Raw genomic sequence first — 23101 nt, forward strand, 5'->3', positions numbered from 1 at the left:
TAGGAATATTGTGATGCTTAAAAAAAGCAATACAGGCTTACTACTTAGACTAGTGCCAGAGACATAGTCAGTTCTCATCAAATGTTAACACTATTATTGAATGGTTTTAAGCTTGGAAGTGAGGTGGTCAGTTTGCATTTTAGACAAAGGATATCTTTTTCTGTTGTCATCAGAGTATGTTTCTGTATGTGTAAGATCAATAGGTTTCACATAAAAACTCTAGGAATATAAAGGAAATATGTAAAGATTTATATTAAAGTGCCAAGAATTTTGTGATTGACTTAGACGAAAAGCTTCTATATATAGCTAAAACGTCATTGGCTTTACTGGGAGAAAACCCAGAGACCAGGATCAGTGTTATTAGCTCAATACATAACTAGAGACAGTTTAGGAATACAAAAACACAATGTTTCTGGAATTCAGAAACTTAGGCTAAAAATATCTCTAAATCAACATCACAAAGAGGTGAAAAGTCAGTTAGAAGACCATGAAATAAATTTTGATTAAAAGAAAAGAGGAAACAAACTATGACAAAACTGTAATGGCCTGATATGGTTAAGAAATGAAATGTGTTTATGAAGATCAATTACACATATTTGTATGTAATATGTTCTGAGTTAATGGCACTGAAAGTAGAAATGACAAATATTAATAATTTAACTTATGAGATGTGCATAAACTAGTTATAACAAAGTTGTTAAAGTAAAAATACAATCAATCTTAAAATCACTATTTTTCTCAAATAATCAATTATCTAGTTATCCCAAGGTAGGAAACCATTTCTAGTGATTATAAAACTAAACTCATTAAGATCTAATGTACTCTCTCTTAAGCATATTGGTCAAGGATGAAAAGTAGTAAAATAAATATTGTACTGAATTGAATATTTTGTTATTTATAAGCTAGAGTTAAATGGATACATTTCTGGGCATTTACTATTTTATGACTATTTTTTATGCCTTTGGATATGCATACCAGCACTCCAAGTATTGCATGGGTTGGAAAGACTTTTTCAGGCTACCTGAGTTTTCCCAGGATTTACAGCAAAATTATTAGCTGCATGAGTGTTCTCAGGTGTGGGAAGAGAGAACTCTATTCATTATGGCAACATGTACCATTGCCTTCCTCAGAGACTATGTCCTGAGATCTTTGAGCACTCTTATATTTGCAAATACCATTACTGCACAAGGTTTCCCCTTTTAAAGCAATATGTAGATGTAAAATTATGGGAGAAAATGAATTGTTGACTTTCTTTAGTAGGTAAAACGAAAACAATGATATGAAATGATCAAAATGGGCATCTAGAAATACTAATGAGACTACGGCATGGAAAAGATACATTGGGCAGAAGGAACATATTTGTTTCATATTATTAATAATAATAATAATCTGGCATTCCAAAGTTAAAATGTCAAGATTTCAAGTTTAAGGAGGGAAAGAGCACTATATGCTAAAAATTGTCCTATTTGTCAGCATTTACCTTTTAAGTAAATAAAAATCAAGGCACATCTGTCTAGTAACTGCGCCATCAGATAATCTAGTTTTTTTTTTTCTGAAAACCTCATGACTGAGTAGGAAAATCAGACACAGAAAATACTTGTTGAAAGAAATCTTAGCCAAATTTCCATTTCCCAAGACAGAACACCTGCCATGTTTCCTGAAACTTTTACTATTTAAAATATTCCTTTAGGAATATAGAAAGAGTCTACTTTCTTGGTTAAAAAATTTTTAAAAACCATGCCATCTGTCCTTTTTATAGCAAACTTTAATGTCTTCTGCATCTGTTGCTGGTATTCGTAGTGTTGACTCTGAGACTGTTATTTCCCTGTTGTGATTCCTTCCTTATGTTACCCTGTGGGCAGAACTTTTATCTCAGAGACAGTCACAAATGAAATACCAAAGATGCGCAGTGAAACAGGTGTCTTCTCAATGGACAAAAGTTAATATAACTCCCTTGTTTATAATACACACACACACACACACACACAACTATTATTCCCAGTACCCACTGCCTAGGCATTTCACTTTTCATAGCATCAAAACTTAATTTTTTAAAAATTTTTCTTATGTTCCTTGTTTATATGCATTAAAAAACAGTTTTCTCTGACAGATGCTACTGTGTTTTTACCCCAGTAATTTTGGGGGCTTCTAAATACATAGAGAAGTTCTTTGAAATTTTAATGTTTAGTTAATATAACCTGCCTCCACAAGTGGACAGATTCTTCCATTACCACAAAATAGATGTTTCTCCATTAAGGAAAGATTTTACCATTTTGAAACCTGAGAGAAATTAAGGTGTCCTTTCCACAAACAAAATGGATTATTTACAAAAAAGCCACTGTGCTGGGTCCATTCTCCAGAGTTTCTGGAAGTAATGTACTGGAGTCTACACTGAGTGATCAGATCGCCTTCGAGTTTGCCCTGCTGGACACTGTAGCAAACTACAGCTGCTCTATGCAGCATTTGATCCACCAAACGCATTGTAACTGCTTGTCAATAAATTTGTTATTAACAAAGCACCCAAAAATGCTGCCATAGCTTGTTTTATAAATTTGTCCTTAAAGACTAGAGCAGAAAGGATTAGTCATTTTAAGTCTGTAAAGCTGTACGTAAACTTCCTTGTTCATTCTCCCCCATTCTCTTGCGTGTACTCAGTTCTTTGCAAATACTATGTTAATGTCCTTATTGAGTAGACAATAGATTTGAAAACATGAAGAATATTCCAAAATCTTTTTAATTAATTAAAAGAACATAGGCGTGCTCTGGCACTGATTTCACCACTGTCCACTCAATGTATCATTTTCTCTTTTCTTTCCTCTCTTTATTTGTTCCTCTGTCCTACTTGACCCTCTTTTTCCTACTCTGTTTCTTTTTCTCGTCTCTTTCTCTGTACTTCTCTACTTTTCTGTTTATAATTCTTATTTTAATTTAGACTCACTGACCTTGTTTAAAAACAGGACTTATAACTGGAGTATTTTTAAGTGACAATATTACCAAGTGTAACTATTTAGTGAGGCATTTATTTAATTTCTCCAAAAAGAAAGGTCTTTTTTTTACCTGGAGAATATTTTAACTTCTTCTATTAAGCTATGATTTGATAAAAATTAATGGTTTAATGTAACTTTACAGGCTTTTTGTAGTACTTTAATCCGGGATGATTTTTGGAATTTTGTTCCAATTAAAAGGGAGCACCCAGCAAATATTTTCATGTCTCAGTTAGGCCCCTCAACACAATGTTTAAAAATTTGGTGATCATCGTGTCATCTTCTATTGGATTCCATCATGTGGTTTTTGAAAAATACAGTTAATACTGTCCTTAGATTGCCTAAATACAGTTCCTAGTTTTTTGTTTGTCTTTCTCTTACGTGAAGAACTCAGAGATCTAATAATACTTAAGGAGTATCTGGGGATCAGTTTGAACTCAGAGCATCATTTTGTGAACATTCACTTTAGATTATGTGAATTCAAAGCTAACAAATTAAATGCCATTTCCTGGGAGTAGCCTCTAGACAGCTAGGAGAGACGGTGGTCTAATTATGTAAAGGAACTACTCATAAAATACACTGATACATCATTTGTTCTCATGGTCATTCATTACCAAGGGCAAGTTTTTTCCCACATTCTTGAGTTTGATTCAGATAACTAATTTAGAAAATATTAGCATTCCTTGATTGCTCATTTTATAAAAATAGCTGGTTGTAACATAGTTGGATAAATAACCACAAATATAGGGAAAAACCACTTTGGACGTAGCTAAGTTTACACTTGATTAGGACAGAGATTTATCTCATTCATCTTCCAACCCCTCTACAGTTCTGATCTGACTTTCCTGAGTTAGGTATTTAACTTTACTTTTTAAATTAAGGATCATGAATAAAGATGCTTAAATTATATTTCTAGTATGCCTTTCTCTCAAAGATGTTGGTTTCCAAGACCTGAAATTTCAAGATCTAAAATTTAAATCCACTAGTCATTGTTTCCCTTTAGGAAGAGCAGTCAGGCTCTCAATTCTTTGTTCTAAGAGGTAATCCATTGTGTATCATTAACTCTTATTATTTGTTGATTAGGATATTGCTCAATTTCTTTCATTTATTGAACATAATTAAGAGTTTCTAACCAAAATAATAGTTTGAAAAATATTATAGATAATTGCATAAATAATCCTATTAAATATTAATGAGTTTATATTATTTCTCTTAAACAAATAAAGGACTTTTTGGCATTCAACAAAACATTTCAGAAATGTAAAAACTGTATACAACAGGCTTTTAAAATTTTTCTTCATTTTCTTTGTGATTATGACAATTTAATGGTATTACAAATAACTATCAAACAGATGCTACTTTTGAACTGCATCATCTCTAGTGAAGTCAAATTTCTGATTATGACATCCTATACCCTTCAGGAGTAGCCTTGCCTATATAAGCAGCCTTAGTTCCCAGTGCTGCCTCAAAAATCACGCACCAGACCTACTGAACTAGTTGTAATTCTCCTAACGTGCCATATATCATAGCTTTGTTTGAACATGAAGTTTTCCTGCTAAAAATATCCACTCCTTCTTGTCTAACTATAAAACTCCTGTTTATTTGTTAAGACTCAGCCAAAGTTCATGTCCTGTTTAAACTACTTCCTGAACTTCCTAAATGGAGCTGATTACTTACCGCTTTTGTGCAGTCTACCATAAATATCTCTATTCCTGTATTCATAGCACTGTATTATTGCTTTACCTCCCTGTCTCTTCTACTAGACTGTGATCTTCTCAAAGAAAGATATTGCGACATATTTATCTTTGCATTTCCCAAGTTGAGCACATGGCCTGACACACAGTAGGCGTTCAAAATATTTATTGGTTGAATAAAATAAATAAATGAAGCTTCTTCCACTGATTTGTCTTCTATTACAATGATACATTTATTGTATCTGAGGTTAACAACAGCTAGAAAGTGAACTTCAAAATAAAACCGAAAAAAATGTCAAAAATCAATTAACCAGAATTTATTTAGGACATGCCTATCATTGCAGTGTCTACTCTCTCCCACAGGTAGTTTCTTTCTGAACAGAACTTCCAGTGTAGGTAATAATGTTACAGTGATGGACTGAGTGGCCCGAACAAAGTGACACTGAGATAATCCTTAGTTGGATATCTTCAGGAAGCAGAAGCCAATAGAATTACAAAACGTGTACAGACCAAGGTGCTAAATGCCTTGTGAACACCAGCATCACTGTAGGTATACTGATGTTAATGATATATGTCAATATTACATATCTGTTATCTCCTACTTCCAGGTGTTATGTCACTCATTTTTTATTCGGCCAACAAACGTGTTTTGAATGCCTAATAAGATTCAGGGACTAGACTTAGTGTGAGAGACAAAAGGGGATATCCTAAATGGACATAGTCCTATACTAATGGCAGATCCCATTAATGTAAGCTTCCTGGAGCTTACATTTCAGGGAGATGGCAAGTAAACTCAAAATTACCCAAATAATCACCCAATTACATTTGTGAAAACTTTATGTTGCAAAACCCACATTGTCTCATATATGTATTTAACTAGGGAACGTAAGCCTTTTCTGTGTCTAAAGTTTTCTAGGAAGTTGATAGATGAATATATATTTCCTATGTCAACAAGAAAAGCCACTTACTCCAATTTCAGTTTTGGAATTTCTACAGAATCTCGGGACTTTTTTCACAATTGGGAAATACTTGTAATGAGAGAGGAGACATTACAACTGATGCCATAAAAATAGAAAGAATTATAAAAGACTAAAATGAACAATTATACAACAAATTGGATAACCTAGAGGAAATGGATAAATTCCTTGAAACATACAACCTACCAAGACTGAATCATGAAGAAATAGAAAATCTGAATAGATCAATAAAGAGTAAGGAGATTGACTCAGTAACCAAAGATCACCCAGCAAAGGAAAGCCCAAGACCAGATGACTTCATGGGTGAAGTCTACCAAACATTTAAAGAATTAACATAGATCCTTCTCAAACTCTTCCAAAATACTGAAGAAGAGAGAATAGTTCCAAATTCATTTTATGAAGTCAGCATTACCCTGATATCATAGCCAAAGATACTACAAGAAAAAAAAGATACTATAGTACAATATGCCTGATGAATATAGGTGTAAAAATCCACAGCAAAATACTAGCAAATCAAATTAAACAGAACATTAAAAGGATTATACCCCACAACAAGTGAAATTTATCCCTGGAATGCAAGGATAGTTCAACATATACAAATCAACAAACATGATACTCCACACTAGCAGAATGAAGAATAAAAATCATATGATCATCTAAATAGAGGCAGAAAAAGCATTTGACAAAATATAACACCTTTCATAATAAAAACTCAACAGATTAGATATAGAAGAAATGTACCTCAAAATAATACAGGCCATATATGAAAAACCCACAGCTATCATTATATTCAACAGTAAAAAGCTGAAAGTTTTTCATCTAATATAAAGAGCAAGGCAAAAATGCCCACTCTCACCAAATCTATTCAATATAGTACAACAGTACCAGTTTATCTGAGAGGGATAAGTTCTAAGACTCCCAGTAGATGCCTGAAACTATGGATAGTACCAAACCCTATATATACTATGTTTTTTCCTATACATTTCTATCATAAAGTTTAATTTACAAATTAGGCACAGTAAGAGATTAACAGCAACTAATAATAAAATAGAACAATTATACCAATATACAGTAATAAAAGTTACCGTAGATCTTAGCTACCTCAGCACACAATTTTATCTTTCCTTATTAAGTTGAGAACTTTTCACTTGAAAGAAGCACTTTACAGCTTTTCTTTGGCATATTTGAATTGCCAGCATTACTGCTCTTGCACTTTGGGGCTACTGTTAAGTAAAATAAGGGTTACTTAAACACAAGCATGGCAATACCATGACAGTTAATCTGATAACTGAGAGAGCAATTAAGTGACTAATGGGCAGGCAGTGCAAACAGTGTGGATATGCTGGAAAAAAGGAGGATTCATGTCCTGGGTAACATGGAGCAGGAGGGCATGAGATTTTATCAAGCTACTCAGATCAGCATGCAATTTAAAACTTATGAATTGTTTATTTCTGAAATTTTTCATTTAATATTTTCAGAGTGTGGTTCACTGGGGGTAACTGCAAGCATGGAAAGAGAAACTACAGATAAGAGAGGACTACTGTATTGGAATGCTAGTTAGAGAAATTAGGTAAGAAAAAGAAATAAAAGGGATTCAAATCAGAAAGGAAGAATTAAAGGTATCTCTGTTTGAAGATGACATTATTTCATAGGCAGAAAACCCTAACTCCACACAAATGCTGTTAGAACTAATAAATGAGCTCTGTAAAGTTGCTGGATACAAAAATCAATATACAGAAATCAGTTGTAATTCTATACAATAACACAAAAGTACATGAAAAAGAAATTTAAAAAACATATGCATTTACAATAGCATCAAAAAGAATAAAACAGTAATAAACTTAATCAAGGAGGTGAAAGACTTATACACTGAAAATTATAAAACATTAATGACAGAAATTTAAAAAGACACGTAAATGGAAAGACCATCCATGTTCATGGATTAGAAGACTTAATATTGTTAAAATGTTCATAATACCTAAAGTGATCTAAAGATTTAATGCAATCACTATTTAAATCCCAATCATATTTTTTACCAAATTAGACAAACAATCCAAAATTCATACGAAAGCTCAAAATACCCAAAATAACCAAATCAGTCTTAGGAAAGAAGAACAAAGTTAAAGACATCACACTTCCTGATATCAAAATACATTACAAAGCTACAATAATTAAAACAATATGGTACTTGCATAAAGATACACATATAGATGAAAGGAACTGAATAGAGTCTGGAAATAAACCTACATATAAATGGTCAACTTATCTTTGAGAGGGTGCCAAAATATACAATGGGGAAAAGATAATCTCTTCACAAAATAATGTTGGGAAAACTAGATATCCACAAACCAGAGAATGAAATTAGACCCTTATTTATATCACATGCAAAAATTAACTCAAAATTGGGTAAAGACTAAACATAAGACCTGAAAATTCCTAAAAAAAAAATAGGGGAAAAGTATCATGACGTTGGTCTTGGCAATGATTTCTTGGATATGACACCAAAGCGCAGGCAACAAAAGCAAAAGTAGACAAGTTGGGTAACATTAAACTAAAAAGCTTCTGCAGAGCAAAGGAAACAATCAACAGAGTGAAAGAGTAACCTAAAGAATGGCAAAAATATTTGCAAACCATATATCTATTATGGAGTTAATACCAAAAATATATAAGGAACTCCTATAACTCAATAACAAAAATATATAAATAAATAACCTGATTAAAAAATGGCTAAGGACTTGAATAGACATTTCTCCAAAGAGGACATTAAATGACCAAGAGGGATATGAAAAGATGCTCAACATCTCTAATCATCAGAGAAATACAACTCCGAACAACGAAGGGATATCACCTCACACCTATTAGGATGGTTATTGTCAAAAAAACCCCCCACAAAAACAAGGATAGAGGAGTGATGTCAAAAATAGATAGAGGAAAGATGGCCAAAAAAGATGTCCCTCATTCACATCTTCCCCTTAGCAAAAACAATTAAGCAACCATCCATGGACAAAAATGCCTTTGTGGGAGATACAGGATCCTACCAGAGATTTTGAAACTCCAGTGTAGTCCAAGAATGAGAGCTATTTTGAGAAGACAGGCCTACACCAAAGTGGCTGACTCAGAAACAGTTCCATAGCCCTGAGAGTTTGGCAACAGCCCCTCTTGTTTCTATTACCAGCACCATACGCTAAGAGACCCAAGAGGAGTCTCACCTATCTGTGTGTTAGGTAATGGACAGACAGACCTTGGTCCTAGCTGCAGACCTTGAAGTACCCCTGGAACCAGCTCCTGCCCCTCTCAGCCAGGCTCTGGGAGCCTCTAGAGAACACTGAATTACACAATAACCCATGGATGAAAGATCCTTTGTGGAAGTCTAGGAGTCCATCAGAGAAGTTCCAGCATACCAGTGGAGCCAAAAAAATTGAGATTTAACATTTGCACAGGATAAGAGGAACAGTTTGAATTTATGCATGTTACTTTTCCCTCAAGGGAGCAGAGCTCAATGCCAAGAGATCCCTTAGTGACCCATAATTTCTCCTGTAGGGAAAGTGAGAGTGTGTGAGTGAGTGCCTGACTTCCCCAGCTATGAAAGATGCTGCCAAAGAGGAAAGAGGCACATTTTTCTCTCACTTCATCTAAAGTACTGAGTCATGACATGTACAACTAAGTGGAGACAAGTAGCTAGGAAAAGAGAAGCCAGGTTCAGAAAGGAACATATCAAGAGGATGTGAATCCTACTATGTGAGTCAGGGAATTCATCAGGAAGTCTGTCCATGAGCGAATGAAGACGCCTCACCTCTGGATACCCCCGGATGGACCACAGGCACCCACAGTGCTCTGGCACCTCAGCCACACACCCCACCATGCCATGGCTGACTCCCTGCATGTGCTCTTGAAGACAGCAAGAGTGAGCTTTTGCAAACAGCTAGTGAGCATGCACAGAAAGGTGGCCCAAATCTGTGGACCTGGAAGAGACTACAAACTGGAGCACTTAGCACCGACCTTGGGAAAGCAAAGGGGGGGTTATCAACACACAGCACAGCTCTGTAGGATCGAGAGAAGGTATACAAGCTTAAGAATTCTGTCACAAAAGGGAGCAAGAAGTGTAGAGAATGCATATCGATAGGTCAGAGAAAACCTCAGAATTCCTGGCAGGGCTGAAGGAAGGTATTTCTCTTCTGAAGTCAATCAGTAAAGACTGGAGAAGATGAGTAATATTTTAAATGCATAGATAGCAACCAAACATTTCATGGAACACGAAAAATCCAGGAAACATGACACCACCAAAAGAGCACAATTTTCCAGTAGCTAACTTCAAAGACATGGAAATTTGCAATTTCTCCAGTAAAGAATTCAAAATAGCTGTTTTAAAGAAGCCCAAGGAGCCACAAGACAACACAGAAAAATAACTCAACAAAATAAGGAAAACAATATATGATCAAAATGAGAGTTTAACAAAGAGATAGAAATCATAAAAAAGAATCAAACAGAAATTCTTGAGCTGAAGAATACAGTGCATAAAATAAAAAATGCAATAGAAAGCTCAATAATCAAATGAATCAAGCAGAAGAAATAATCTGTGAATTAGAAGACAGGACCTTTGAAATTATCAGAGGCAAAAATAAGAAAAAGAATAAAAGGAATGAAGAAAGCCTACATGATCTATGGGATATAATCAAAAGAAAAAATCGGAATTATTGGAGTCCCAGAAGGATAAGGGAGAGAGAAGGGGGTATATAAAGCTTATTTAAGAAATAATGGCTGAGAACTTCCCAAATCTGGGGAGAGATTTGGACATCCAAGTGCATGCAAGTCGTAGATCTCCAAACAAACTCAACTTAAAAAGATATTCTCCAACATGAATTATAATAAAACTGTCAAAATAAAAGAAAATAGATAATCTTAAAAGCAGCAACAGAAAGGGAGTTTGTAACTTACAAGGGAACCTGAATAAGGCTATCAGCAACTTTCTCGAGACAAACCTTACAGAATAGGACAGAGAGAGAGATTATTTTCAAAGCTCTGAAAGAATAAAACTGCCAAACAAGAAGCAAGAATACTTGAGATAGCAAAGTAATCCTTCAGAGAATTTCAGAGGAAGGAAAGATAAAGACATTCCTAGACATCTCAAACAAAAGCTGAAGGAGTTCATCACCTCTAGACCTGCTTTATCAAAAAACGCTGAAAGGAGTCTTTCAAGCTGAAATGAAAGAATGCTAACTAGTAACATGAAAACACAAAAACATACAACACACTGGTAAAGGTAAGTAAATATTCAAATTCATAATATGCTAATAGTGCAATTTGGTGGTGTGGTAACTATTTATCTCTACCATAAAAGTTATGAACAAAAGTTTTAAATATAACTATAGCTACAATAATTTGTTAATAAACACAAAATATAAAAGAGGGAAATTGTGACATAAACTGTGACATCAGCTTTTTTATGTGATTAAAGTTAAGTTGTTAGTGTAAAATAGACAGGTATATCTATAAGATGTTTTATGTAAATCTCATAGTAACCACAAACCAAAAACTCACAGTAGGTACACAAAAGAAAAAGAGAAGGGAATCAAAACATACCACCAGGGAAAATCATCTATTCACAAAGGAAGACAATAAGAGAGGAAGAAAGGAACATGAGAATTACAAAACCACCAGAAAATAATTGACAACATGGCATTAATAAGTCTTTACCTATCACTAATTACTCTAAATGTAAATGGATTAAATTCCCCAATCAAAAGGCACCGAATGACTGAATGGATAAAAACCAAAACCCAACTACATGCTGCCTACAAGAGACTCACTGCAGCTTCAAAAACATACATAGGCTCACATGAAGGGATCATAAAAGATATCCCATGCAAGTGGAAATCAAAAGAGAGCAGAGGTAGCTATGCTTACAACCAACAAAATAGACCTTAACTCAAAAACTGTAACAAGAGATAAAGAAGGCCATTACATAAATGATAAGCAGGTCAATTAATCAAGAGGACATAAGAATCATAAGTATATATGCACCCAACATCAGAGCACCCAAATATATTAAGCAAACATTAACATATCTGAAGGAAAGAATAGACAACAATACAATAATAGTAGGGGACTTCAATGCCCCACTTTCAACAACAGATAGATTATCCAGACGGAAAATTACTAAGGAAACATTGGAATTGAACTGAACTTTAGACCTAATAAACCTAACAGACATATAGAGAACACTCCTTCTAAAGCAGCAGAATACATGGTCTTCTCAAGGAAAAGCAGAATTCTCCAGGAGAGGTCATATGATAAGACTGCAAAAGAAGTCTTAGCATAGTTAAGAAAATTGAAATTGTATCAAACATCTTTTCTGACCACAATGGCATGAAACTAGAAATCAATAACAGGAGGAAAATTGGAAAATTCACAAATATGTGGAAATTAAATGGTACATGTCTGAACAACCAATGAGTCAAAGAAGAAATCAAAAGGGAAATCAAAAAATATCTTGAAACAAACAAAAATGGAAGCATAACATACCAAAACTAATGGGAAGCAGCAAAAGTCATTCTGAGAGGGAAGTTATAACAACAAATGCCTACATTAAGAAAAAAGAGAGATCTCAAATAAACAAGCTAACTTTACAACTCAAAGAACTAGAAAAAGAATACACTAAGCCAAAAGTTAGCAGAATGAAGGAAATAACAAAGATCAGAGCAGATATGAATGAAATAGAGAATAAAAAAAAATAGAAAAAAATGAAAGAAACTAAAAGTTGCTTTTTGAAAAGATAAAATGGACAAAACTTTAGATAGATTAAAAAAGAGAGAGAAGACTCAAATAAATAAAATCAGAAGCAAAAGAGGAGGCATTACACTGATACCATAGAAATACAAAGGATCATAAGAGACTACTACGAACAGTTATACACCAATAAATTAGACAACCTAGAAGAAATGGATAAATTCCTAGAAACAAACAACCTACCAAGACTGAATCATGAAGAAATAGAAAACCTGACCAGACCAATAACAAGTAAATACATTGAATTAGTAATCAAAAGAATCCCAGGAAAGGAAAGGCCAGGCCCAGATGGCTTCATGGGTGAATTCTAACAAATGCTTAAAGAAGAATTAATGCCAATCCTTTTCAAACTCTTCCAACAAATGGAAGAGGAAGGAACACTCCTATCTCATTTTATGATACAGGCATTACTCCAATAGATGTTAGAACTAATAAATGAATTTAGTAGAGCTGCAGGTTACAAAATCAGCATACAGAAAGCAGTTGCATTACTATAAACTAACAACAAGATATCTAAAAAAAGAAAGAAAGAAAACAATCCCATTTACAATAGCATTAAAAAAAAAAAAAGCAATACTTAGGAACAAATTCAACCAAGGAAGTAAAAGATCTATACACTGAAAATTATGACTTTCATGAAAGAAACTCTAGAAGACAGAAATAAATGGAAAGCTATTCTATATTCTTATATTGGAAGAATTAATATTATTAAAATGCCCATACTGCCTAAAGCCATCTATAGATTCAATGCAATTCCTACCAAAATTCCAATGGCATTTTTCACAGAAATGGAAAAAACAATTCTAAAATTCATATGGAAAACAAAAGACCCCAAAGTAATCTTGAAAACGAACAAAGCTGGAGGCATAATTCTTTCTGATTTCAAACTATATTACAAAGATATATTAATCAAAGTATGATACTGGCATAAAAATGGACACACAGAGCAGTATAACAGAATTGAAAGACCACAAATAAACCCTCACATATACAGTCAGCTAGTAGTTGTCAAGGAAACAAAGAATACTCAAGGGGGAAAGGATGCTCACTTCGATAAATGGTGCTGGGAAAACTGGGTAATCACATGCAGAATAATGAAATTGGACCCCTATCTTACACCACTCACAAAAATTAATTCTAAATAGATTAAAGACAAACATAAGACCTGATAGTGCAAAAATAATAGAAGAAAACACAGGGAAAAAGCTTCTTGACATTGGTCTTGGCATTGATTTTTTGGATATGACACCAAAAGCACAAGCAGCAAAAGCAAAATAAGTGGGATGAAATCAAGTAAAAAATCTTCTGAACAGCAAAAGAAAAAATCAACAAAATGAAAAGGCAACCTATAGAATGGGAGAAAATATTTGCAAACTATCTATCTGATAAGGGATTAATAATCAAAATATATACAGAACTCAGATAACTCAATAGCAAAAACAAACACACAAAAAAATCTGATTAAAAAACGGGCACAGTTCTGAATAGACAAGTTTTCAAACAAGACATATAGATGGCCAACAGGTACATAAAGAGATGTTCACATCACTAATCATAAGGGAAACACACAATGCAATGTCACCTCACACCTGTTAGTATGGCTATCATCACAAAGATAAGAGATAACCAGTGTTGGTGCAGATGTGGCAAAAAGGGAACACTTGTGCATCATTGGTGGGAGTGTAAACTGGTACAGCCACTATGGTTAACAGTCTGGAGGTTATTCAAAAAATAAAAGATAGAACCATCATATGATCCAGCCATCCCACTTTTGGGTATATACACAAAAGAAATGAAATCAGGAACTCAAAGAGGTATCTGTACTCCCATGTTCATTGTAGTTAAGATATGGAAATAACCTGTGTCCATCTATGGATGCATGAATAAAGAAGACGTGGTAAATATAGAAAATGGAATATTATTCAGCCATGAAGAAGAAAAATTCTGACATTTGCAACAACATTGATGGACCTTCAAGGTATTATGCTAAGTGAAATAACTCAGACAGAGAAAACAAATACTGTATAATATCATTTATATGGTGAATCTAAAAAAGATGATATCTTAGAAACAATGAGTAGAATGGTGGTTGCTAGGGGCTGAGGGGTGAGAGAAATAGAATGATGTGTCAAAGGGTATAAACTTCCAGTTATAAGATGAATAAATTCTGGGATCCAATGTACAGCATGGTGACTATAGTTAACAACATTGTATCATACACTTGAAAGTTGCAAAGAGACTAGATCTTAAATGTTCTCATACACACAAAAAATGGTAATTATGTGAGTCAATGAAGATATTAACTATCCCTATTGTAATCATTTTGCAATAGATACATGTATCAAATCAACATGTTGTATACCTTAAACTTACACAATGTTATATGTCAATTAAATTTCAATGAGCTGGAAAAAATAAAATTTTTGCATCATATTCATAAAAAAGGTTGGTTCGTAGTTTTATACTGAGACACGTACAGCAACCTATGGTACACTCTACACAAAGCAGATGGAGTAATTTAAGTAGCACTGGGATTACCTAGTCTTTAAAGATTTGAAAATATTTTTGTGTGAAGCCATTTAGACCTGGCATTTTTGTGTGTGTGGAGTGCTTTTTAATAACTATACTTTATATTGCTCCTATGATAATTGGTCTGTTTAGAATTTCTCTTCTACTAGTGTCAATTTTGGCAAGTTTCATGATGCATTTTTGTTTGTTTCTCCTTATAATTCTTGCTGAATTGCTTTAAAATTGCTAATGCTATGATATTTGGTGCATAAATACTCAAAACTGGAGTTTTGGTTATGATTTGTACTCCTTATGATACTATAAAATGCTCGTATGTTTCTAAAAAAAATAGCATTGGTGAAGATATGGAGAAATTGGAACCTTACACAATATTGGTGGAAATGTGAAATTGGTGTAGACACTATGGAAAACAGTATGGAATTCCCTCAAAAAAATTAAATATGATTTAGCAATTCCATTTCTGAGTATATTTTCAAAAAGAATTGAAAGTAGAATCTCAAAGAGATATCCACACTCTCATGTTCACAGCAGCATTATTCACAATAACCAAGATATGGAAAAAAACTAAAAGTCCATTGAGGGATGAATGGATAAAGGAAACATGATATATACATATATACAATGGAATATTATTCAGTCTTAAAAAAGATAAAGAAATCCTACCATATGAGACAACACGGACGAACCTGGCAGACATTATGCTAAGTGAAATAAGCCAGACACAGAAGGACAAATACTACATGACACCTTTGACTATTTTACATACTTCACATAAAACTCACAGAAATAGAGCATAGAATGTTGGTTTCCATAGGCTGGGCGAGTGAGAAACGGGGAGTGGCTGTTCAACAAGTATGAAGTTTCAGTTATGCAAGATGACTAAGTTCTACAGATCTACTGTACAACATCCTGCCTGTAGTTAACACTACTATATTGTGCACTGAAAAAGTTTGTTAAGAGGGTAGATCTCATGTTAAGTGTTCTTACAATAAAAAAAGAAAAGAAAATACTTATAAATTCTGATGAAAATCATTAAAACTTTATACATATAATTTTGAAATTGAATTAAAGAAACATTTCAAAATCTTAAGAAAATAAGAATGAATGTTTTCTTTTGACAAAGTCCATTTAATTTTTATGTTGAGGAAAGTAATATTTAAAAATTAATATAAACTTATTCTTAACTTTCCTGAATAGCACATGATATTATATTTACCTGTGTATTCAAGGTGAAATCCTGCAGCAGAAACGCTGATGTCTGATTGAAAATTTAGATATAGATTATTAGACGTACTATTCAAAAGATGGGGTATTGTTGTTCCTGAAATGATAATTGAAAAGGCAAGTAAATGACCACATAATAAATAGGAGAGAAAACTAAGTTAACTTACTCAGACAATAGATTATCACAAAAATTATGTATTAGTCAAGTGTTTTTCAAGAATTTTTAATAAAAATATTTCTCCCATATTTCTCTTTCATTTTACTGTTCTATCTCCAAGGAGATAGACCGTTGAGATCAATTTAGATTGCTTCCTAAAAACAGCAGGAGCAAAGAGATCCAGTGAAAATCAAAGCAGTAAATTTTACAGGTCACCTAAAATAAATGTTTTCAGTTTCCTGTGCCCTTTATTATTATATTTTAAATATATCTATATATAGCTATATAGAGACACAGATGTTCTATATCAGGTCAAGTACCTTGATGTTTCTTATACTTTGATAGCAAAGCTGGTAGTTAGCATTCGAAAAATCTCCATTATAAACTAGTGTTAGCTTTGTCTCTCAGCAAACACATAGGAAAATATGAAATATCTGCTTGAACCAATTACTTCTCAACTATATGACACTGAGTAATCGTTCATGATTCTTAAGATCTCAACTCAAGCAGTTTCAAATGACAAGCGTAAAAACAACTGTTTCAATTCTATATTTTAAGATAAATTTTAACAAGCATATAGTTGATATTGTTGCAAACATCTTTTTGTAAGTAACTAGTTACTTTACACTTACTTTACACAACTCTGTGGACCTTAACCACTGACTCTTCTACAAAAGAAATCAGGATGAATTCATGACAGAACACACATCTCCATTTTTTTTCTTTTCTGAACTTGCTCTCTGTCCATAGTGTTCTAACTGAAGACAGAGGTAAACAGAAACTCAAAGGTCACTCAACCTGCCTTTAGGATCTTAGTGATTAAGAGTTCTGGCTGTGGAGCCACACCAGCTGGGGCCCAGTTTCATTCTAACATCAGCTGTACAACCTCAGGCAACTTGATCTCTCCAAGCTTCAATCACCTACCAGGACTGCCAGTGAGATCAAACGAGCAAACGCACAACAAGCTTCACACAGAGCTAGCACTCAGCACTCAATAGCTGTTGATCACTTTTATCAACTTCATTGTTGTATTTATTATTAAGAAGACATTACACTTAATCTATTATAAACAAATGCATACTTAAAATTTTATGAGGTTTTTTACAAGAAAGACTTTTATCTAAATCTATATCTAAAATATTTTTTATGCCTAAACCAAATCACTCCTACTTTAGATATTTCTTCTTTCATTTCCTCAATGGTGATGCGAAAAATTGGTTATCATACTCCATTTAAAAATCTATTAATAACTTAAAACCATTCCAACATTTCAGTATATCTGAAACGCATAAGTTAATAATTTAGCTATGTTCATATTTCTAGCTTTAAAAAGTAAAATTAAAATTAAAGTAAAAGTTTAGTTAAAAATAAAGTAAAACTTCATTTCACCTTTTATATGCTGAAAGAAACTGTTAAGATTATAAATTACCTTTAAAAACCTTAACAAATTGTGAAGCCTTCTGGTCTTGGTATATGTATACATATTAATTTTATATAATTTTATTCATTTCATAGAAAATAATTGTGTCTTCCCTATATTCTCACTTAACAGTACCTGGTAGCATTCATGATTTTGTTTTACAGTCTCCATAGTAATTTTAATGGCTGCATAACATTGTATTGATATATCGTAATTACCAAGCATTGTGTAATTTTTAACTATTATTGCTCATCCTTTTTTATTTTTTTTTATAGTTTGCCAAGCTTTCCCTTTTAGTAAGTTTTGTTTTATTTTGTTTTTTAACTTGCGTCACTCTAATCCCAGCCCAGGAGGGGATTTCAGAGGTAGGCCTTTCCTTTTTCGCTTTTTTCTTTTTTTTGCTGGGAAAGATTCACCCTGAGCTAACATCTGTGGCCAATCTTCCTCTCTCTCTCTTTTTTTTTTCCGTCCCCAAAGCCCCAGGACATAGCTGTATAACCCAGTTATAAGTCCTTCTAGTTCTTCTATGTGAGCTGCCCCACAACATGGCTACTGACAGAATGGTGCAGTTCTGTGCCCAGGAACCAAACCCAGGCCACTGAAGCTGAGCATGCGGAACTGTAACCACTAGGCCATCAGGACTGGTTCTCTGTTTTTTTTTCTAAGGGAAAAGGACACACATACTATTCCTAAATGACAGCTCAACTGAAAATATTGCCATTAACATAAAAGCATCAATAAATAACTACACAAATATATTAAGAATATATAGCAAGGTTTTAAATAGGAATTTCATTACCTTTAAAGCCTTTCAAACTTCTCACCTTGTAATTTAGTTCATTGCATGTAGTTTATAAAAATTAAATTAAAAGCACCAAGTAATGCATTCCTAATTCTAACTGTATTTTAATTAAGCTCAGCTCTCTTATTTACCTGAATAACTTCCAAGTCTTGGAGCATTGTTGTCTCCCCCATCATAAAAGTCCAGAGAATCCCAATTATGTTCTGTAGCAAAGCTGACAACTTGCACCTGTAAAATAATAATTACTGGTAAGAACACATATTTCTAACAAGATAAATATACTGTAGTCCACTTATCCTCCCTAGAAAAAAGAACTCAGGGCCCGGCCCCGTGGCCAAGTGGTTAAGTTCATGCGCTCCACTTCAGCAGCCCAGAGTTTCACCAGGTCAGATCCTTGGCGCGGACATGGTGTCTGTCATCAGGCCGTGCTGAGGAGGCATCCCATATAGCACAACCAGGAAAACCTACAACCACAATATACAACTATATAATGGAGAGCTTAGGGAAGAAGAAGGAAAAAAAAAATATTTTAGCTCAGGTATCACTCTTTAAAAAATAAAAAAAAGAGAACTCAAAGCCTAGAACATATCATTGTGGCCCCTCATAGAAGGATTTTAACAGAATGGATCTTTGTCATTCTGACACTGGCCTACACGAGCTGACTCTTCTAAGAAAAGCCTGTGGGGCACCCAGCAGTGTTCACTACGGCTATAACATTGAGAATGTCTGTCACCATCTCAGACCATTCTCTTTATTAAAAGCTTTGGGTTAATCTAATGCCAGTGCCAAGAATCTGAATTCATGTTCTAAAAAAGTGGTTAAATTTCACACTTTGGAGTGTTAGATTCTTGTCACCGATTGAGTTTTCTCATTTGATTTCGTTATCAGCAAATAACCAGATTTGTGGTCCACAAGCATATATACAGACCTTATAATGTATACTTTTAAAACTAGGTTTACCTGGATACATTTTATTTTTCCTTTTTTTGCATAACCTTAGCTCAATTTCCTGTCTTTCTTTTATTTAAAGAATTTTAACTTTATTATCCCTTATGCACATTTATAATAGGTCTCAATATGGATGACTAAAAATGATTTTGTAACTGATTTGGGTACATCTTTTAAAGATTATTTTTATGAATGGACGTGTAATAACTAAATCACTGTGAAGGTCCCTAAAGTTGATAAGAGACACAGTGGAGTATCATGTGTATTAAATTTTATTTAAAGAAAGAGGCATGTGTTACTTTGTCGCACTTCACTTGGCACAGCTTGAGCTTTTGCAAGAACCCACAGGACCCTCACAATTGTGGATGTTATCCATTTTTTCTCTTTGTTTATTACATATTTTATAGTTTTGGAGAAGGGAAAGGAATAATTTTATTAAAATAAATTTATTTTACTTAGCTAAATTCTGTTATAAGTACAAGCACTTTACTCATTCGCTAAATAATTATAACAATTGCGTTCATTAAAAATATCTTATCCACAAAATAGTCCATCATCATTCTTCCATTCAAGTGAACGCTGGTGCCTCTTTTCCAGGGGTGAGTGCCACATGGCAAGAGATACCCTGCCTGTGTGACAGGCACTAGGCCCAATGGCAATATTCCAGGACAGGAAGACTGAAGTTAAAGCTGTCTGATTGTAATATAACCACCACCTCCTTAAATAATATCAATTCTCTCTTCATAGCTGAATTTCTCTTCCTTTCAATTCAGTGAAAGAAAAGATCACATTCAGCTTAAAAAAAAAAAAAAAGGTAAGAATTCACATAAGAGTTGACATTTTAGATAAGTAAAATGTATTGAGAGGTTTTCCACAGGAAGAAATTGAGTTAGTAAAAATGCAGAGGAGGCAAGCCATGAGGTGGATTTAGTGAACCATCAGTAATCCAATTTAGCCACAGTGGAGGGTATTTACATGAGAAGAAATATGCATGTAAAGTTAAAAAAGCAGAGAAAAGTTAGAAAGAGTGGAGCTTAGTGCATAAATACAAGAGACATTAGAGTTAGAATGCCTGGGTTTGAACTTCCTGGCTCCCTGTACTCACTGGCATGTAACCCTAGAAGAGATAGTGATCTCTCTATGGTTGTAATAAAGCTATCTAATTCATAGATTTGTTTTAAAAATTAATTTCAGCTGAGAGTAGTGCCCAGTGTAGATTTAATGTATCTTAGCTAACAGAGACATTGAGAGAGAGAGACTATAAAGACTGAACACCACCATAAAATTATGCAAATGAGGACTATTCCACTGAAGGTTCTAGAAGGGAGGTAAAAGGAGCATAATCAGGACTGTACTTTAAGTACAGAACTGCACTGGGTGAAGAACACAAAAGTGAAAGGACAACTTTAATGTCTATTTCAGTAGCCCATGTGAGAAGCAATGAAGAATTAAAGTAGGTTGGACGCAGGAATAGTAGAAATGGATAGCAAGATGTCATGTGTGTTGCTATAAAGAGATTCTCAGATGCCACGTGTGTTGCCAAAGGGGAAATTAGTAGATTTCATGTGATTTGAACAGGGAAAGGAAGGGAGAGGGAAGATTCAAGAGAAATTTGTCTTTTCTTCCTGAGTTATTGAAATCAGAGGGACAGTGAGAACAAAAATGTAGACAACTTCAGGAAAACCTATCACCTTGGTGAGAGGAAGAAAATCTGTTTAATTCTGGACGCATATGGATAGCCAACTGAATAATGGCTTCCAAAGATAACAATCCTAATCCGTAGAGGCTGTAAATATTGCCTAATGTGGAAAAAAGTTCTTTCAGATGAGATTAAACTAAGGATCATGAGATAGAGAGATTATCCTGGATTATTCAGGTTGGCCATAAAAGTAGTCATGAATGTTCTTATAAGAAAGATACCAAGGGACAATTGACACAGACAGAAGAGGAGAAGGCAAGATGACCATGGAAGCAGAAACTGGAGTGATATGGCCAGACACCAAGGATTGCTGGAAGTCACCAGAAGTTGGCAGATGTAAGGCAAGGATTCTCCTCTAGAGCCTGGGCAGGGGAGAGAGTGGAGGGTGGGAGCACAGCCCTGCCAGCATCTCTGTTTCAGCACAGTAAAACTGATTTGGGACTTCTGGCCTCCAGTACTGTGAGAGAATAAATATCTGCTATTTTCAGCTATCAAATTCATGGTAATTTGTTACAGCAGCTACAGAGAACTAATACAATTTGCCATTAGGATGCTGGGCAAATTGTGACTGTAGTCTGACACAACAAACACATACATGATGTGAAAGACTCAAGTAAATGATTGAGGACCCATTATGACAAAAAGCCAAATGAGACTCAAGTGCAACATTTAAAAAGAAGCAGCTACTGATTCAGTATTCAGAAAAACTTTGCATTAGATGGAGCTGTCCATCTTGGCAACAGGATAGCTTTATGAGGTAATGAATTTCCACTCATTAAAACCAGATACCCCTCATACAGACATTCAAATCCCACTTACTTTGTTTGGAAGATTATGTTAACTCATAATCATCATTCTATAAATTGACACAATTAAGTAACCCAACAGTTTTTTCCTATGGTTCATCACATAAAGATTACTCTTCGCTTCATAACTCTGCTACTGTTGAATATTGAATATACTCATTTGGAATTTTCTCTGCAATATACTTTGCTAAAATAAACAGGCAAATAAATGAATGTGTTCCTCCCAACAAACTTCTCACGTAATAATAATAATACAAAAAACTGGTCTGTTTGCTGAGGTTATTTCCAAAGGATGCTTAATCATTGTACATTATGTATAACTTTTTCAGCATTCCAAATATTTCTTCTTCCCTTCTTTCCACCAACGGTTATCCCATTTCATCTCATATATGATTTATTGGATATTCATATAATTCCTTATTCACACACATATTCAGCCTAACAGAGTAAAATAAAATAAGCATTGCTTTAAATCTGGTATACTAGCCAGGTACTTTTAGGTGAAGTTAGTAAAATTCAAATATGTTATATATTACATACGTGTGTGTTATAGAATTTCCTACGATTTAATGTTATGTCTAAATTAGAAGATACATGAGGTTAATTAGAAAAAAGTGCTTGTAGTTCTTTAGAGTATTTAAAATGAAAAGTTCAACATGCTTCACACTCTATATTTTGATAAATGCTCTTCTAAACTTAAATTCTGTTTTATAAAGTGCAATTATTAAACAAAATGCTTCCTTGGTGAAAGATTTTATAGTGGCATTGATATAAGTGTCCAGTTTTGAATAGCATTTGGCTAGGACAAGTGATATACAACATACTTTTTCTGAAATGTCTTATTAGCTCATCATGCTGTGTTAACTCCTTAAAATACAGAGATGCACAGCATAACGATGCTTCGGTCAATGATGGACCACATAGACAATGATGGTCCCATAAGATTAGTACCATATAGTTTAGATATGCAGTAGGCTATACCATCTAGGTTTGTGTAAGTACACTCTGTCATGTTTGCATAATGAGAAAATTACCTACCAATGCATTTCTCAAAACGTATTCCCATCGTTAAGTG

General features: G+C 34.0%; 1 protein-coding gene across 5 annotated transcripts in view; it reads right to left on the reverse strand.

Annotated features, from left to right (window-relative positions):
- Positions 1-23101, reverse strand: part of CSMD3 (CUB and Sushi multiple domains 3) — a 1176027-nt gene that overhangs the window by 131152 nt on the left and 1021774 nt on the right. For all 5 annotated transcript variants that reach the window (XM_044781000.2, XM_014843283.3, XM_070481504.1 and 2 more), the window contains 2 exons: positions 18705-18801; positions 16187-16291 (listed from right to left, as the gene is read on the reverse strand). In XM_044781000.2, the coding sequence (XP_044636935.2) occupies positions 16187-16291; positions 18705-18801 (202 nt within the window). The remainder of the gene's footprint in view (positions 1-16186; positions 16292-18704; positions 18802-23101) is intronic.

This window comes from Equus asinus, chromosome 12, assembly GCF_041296235.1.
Source record: "Equus asinus isolate D_3611 breed Donkey chromosome 12, EquAss-T2T_v2, whole genome shotgun sequence".
In the NCBI taxonomy this organism is placed as follows: domain Eukaryota; kingdom Metazoa; phylum Chordata; class Mammalia; order Perissodactyla; family Equidae; genus Equus; species Equus asinus.